Below are 2,198 nucleotides of genomic sequence, written 5' to 3' on the forward strand. Positions count from 1 at the left end.
ATTCAAAGCTCCTTGGAGGTTCTTTAAGGTAAACAAGCACAAGAGAAATAGTGTTAACTTCATTATTTAGCAAAGAGAAGAGTTAAAGTTTTAATGATAAGGGAAACGATGTTCTCCTTATATAAGACTAGACTGTGCTGTTAAAAAGAAATACACACACATATACTTAACTTCTTTGGTGAGGTGTGCTTAAAAGCCACCCGGAGCTCTTGCTGGCAGAGATTAAACCAGAGCTGAAACATTCCCCATCTTCCCATCAATTCACTGGACTTGTACCTCCCTTCCTGACTTGGAGCTGATAATGGCATGAGGAAATCAACCTCTGGCATCCATCATAAACTTTCACTAGAATTCACAAAATAAAGACAGGCCCAAGAAGATTCACAGAGGGAAGAGTAGATTTTCCTGAGAAAGAAGTTTGAGGGCTGTGCACAATGGGATTAGAAGGGAGCTGGAAGGTGGTTAGGAGATTGAGTAGTAAGAGCATTCTATATGGGGAAGCCTCTTCTCAAAGACCTTTTCCAACTCTTGGAAGGTATAAGAGATGTAGATAGTCGGAGAAGAAAACAAACATCCTGTTTCCCTCCCTTATTTACCCAACCCTGCGTCAAAGAGATGCTTAAACTTTTATCATATATTTCATCTAGAAAAGATGGCATGGAGGTGTGGTGTTCCATTCTGCCTGCAGGGCTTTGGCTAAGATGGTGCCACCCTCCTAATGTAGGTGATTAGGCAGAAACATCCACAGAGTAGTCAGGCACCTCCCCATGCATGTGATAGAACAAAACACATTCCCTTGATTTCTTCCTTCTCTCATCCTTAATAAAACAGCAAGGAGGTCCTTGAACAGGCACAGGTTATATCTACCCAAAAAGATACAATAAAAAGAACATTTTGGGTGTCGGCTGAGAGGTCTGGAAGGGCTGGGCTTGCAAGAGGATCAACATGTCTCTGGCTAGAGATTTATTACATCCGTCCTTGGAAGAGGAAAAGAAAAAACATAAAAAGAAACGCCTAGTGCAAAGTCCAAATTCTTACTTTATGGATGTAAAATGTCCAGGTTGCTACAAGATCACCACGGTTTTCAGCCATGCTCAGACAGTGGTTCTTTGTGTAGGTTGTTCAACAGTGCTGTGCCAGCCTACAGGAGGAAAGGCCAGACTCACAGAAGGGTGTTCATTTAGAAGAAAGCAACACGAATGATCCAAACAGCTTCCTGAATTTGTGTTATCTCACAGAAAGCCTTATCATAAGTTCCATAATTCTAATTAATCTACCAAGATAATATCATTATATTTGGTTTTGTAAGGTATACAACAGTGAACTACTATTTTGGTGTCCGTTTTTCAATCAAGTTTTGATTATGGGCAAAAAAAAAAAGAAAATGTTGTGCTAAATCTCAGCTAAAAGAAAACCGCTATAAGAGGCATAAAATGGGACATCTTAGAGCCCTCATTTTCTCCACTGACTCCTCATTTCTCTCACTTACTGTATGAAATGAACTAGATAGGGAAATTTTCTGATATGAATTGGAGAGTTAAATCTTAAATTTCCAGATGAAAAGAGGGTTTTCTTTTTCTTGTGAATCATCCTTTCCTCTTCTCCCACAATATCTTTTCTGTTGTTATTATACAGGCTTCCTTTTATTAACTTTGCTTCTTCTTATCATTTTTGAGTTTGTCTGCTTCTTTTTCTCATCTCCTAGTCTTCTTTCTCTAGCTATCTTTTGCAACAACAGGCTTTCTTTATTCCGTAAAAGCACCACAGTTGTCACTCCAATGTGTTTTAGCACCAGGCGAGAACAAAGCAGCAGGATCAATGTAAAAGGTAGTATTATTTAACAAACTCTACACAATTTTACTTTGGGTAAATTAACCTAGATCATAAATTCTGTAAGTGCTATATTTTCAACATCTATAGCATAGCCAGACAAATAATTGTTGAACAAATTAATAAATGCTGACTAATTTGCATTTTTAGAAAAATTAAAATTATAAGACTTGAAGGTTTCAAAGGAACCTTTGAAGATATGAAAGGACTTTCAATTTCAGGTTCTCCAATTATCCTTCAATTGAAACAAATAATTACCTTAAGATCACAATTTATTTCTGATTAAAAGAAGTAACAGAAGATTATAGTTCTTATTAAGATGGATATGTCTATCTAGGATACAATTTAAAACAGGAGAAAAGGTACAT

The 2,198-nt window shown here is 37.1% G+C and overlaps 1 protein-coding gene across 1 annotated transcript; it reads left to right on the forward strand.

The window, feature by feature from the left end:
* The first annotated feature begins 896 nt into the window (after positions 1 to 896).
* Positions 897 to 1,319, forward strand: LOC108304813 (40S ribosomal protein S27-like). Its single transcript, XM_017529156.2, has one exon. It carries the CDS (start codon positions 946 to 948, stop codon positions 1,201 to 1,203), a length of 258 nt encoding a protein of 85 aa, XP_017384645.1. The 5' UTR covers positions 897 to 945; the 3' UTR covers positions 1,204 to 1,319.
* The last annotated feature ends 879 nt before the right edge of the window (positions 1,320 to 2,198 follow it).

Source organism: Cebus imitator, unplaced genomic scaffold, assembly GCF_001604975.1.
Source record: "Cebus imitator isolate Cc_AM_T3 unplaced genomic scaffold, Cebus_imitator-1.0 Scaffold57, whole genome shotgun sequence".
Lineage (NCBI taxonomy): Eukaryota > Metazoa > Chordata > Mammalia > Primates > Cebidae > Cebus > Cebus imitator.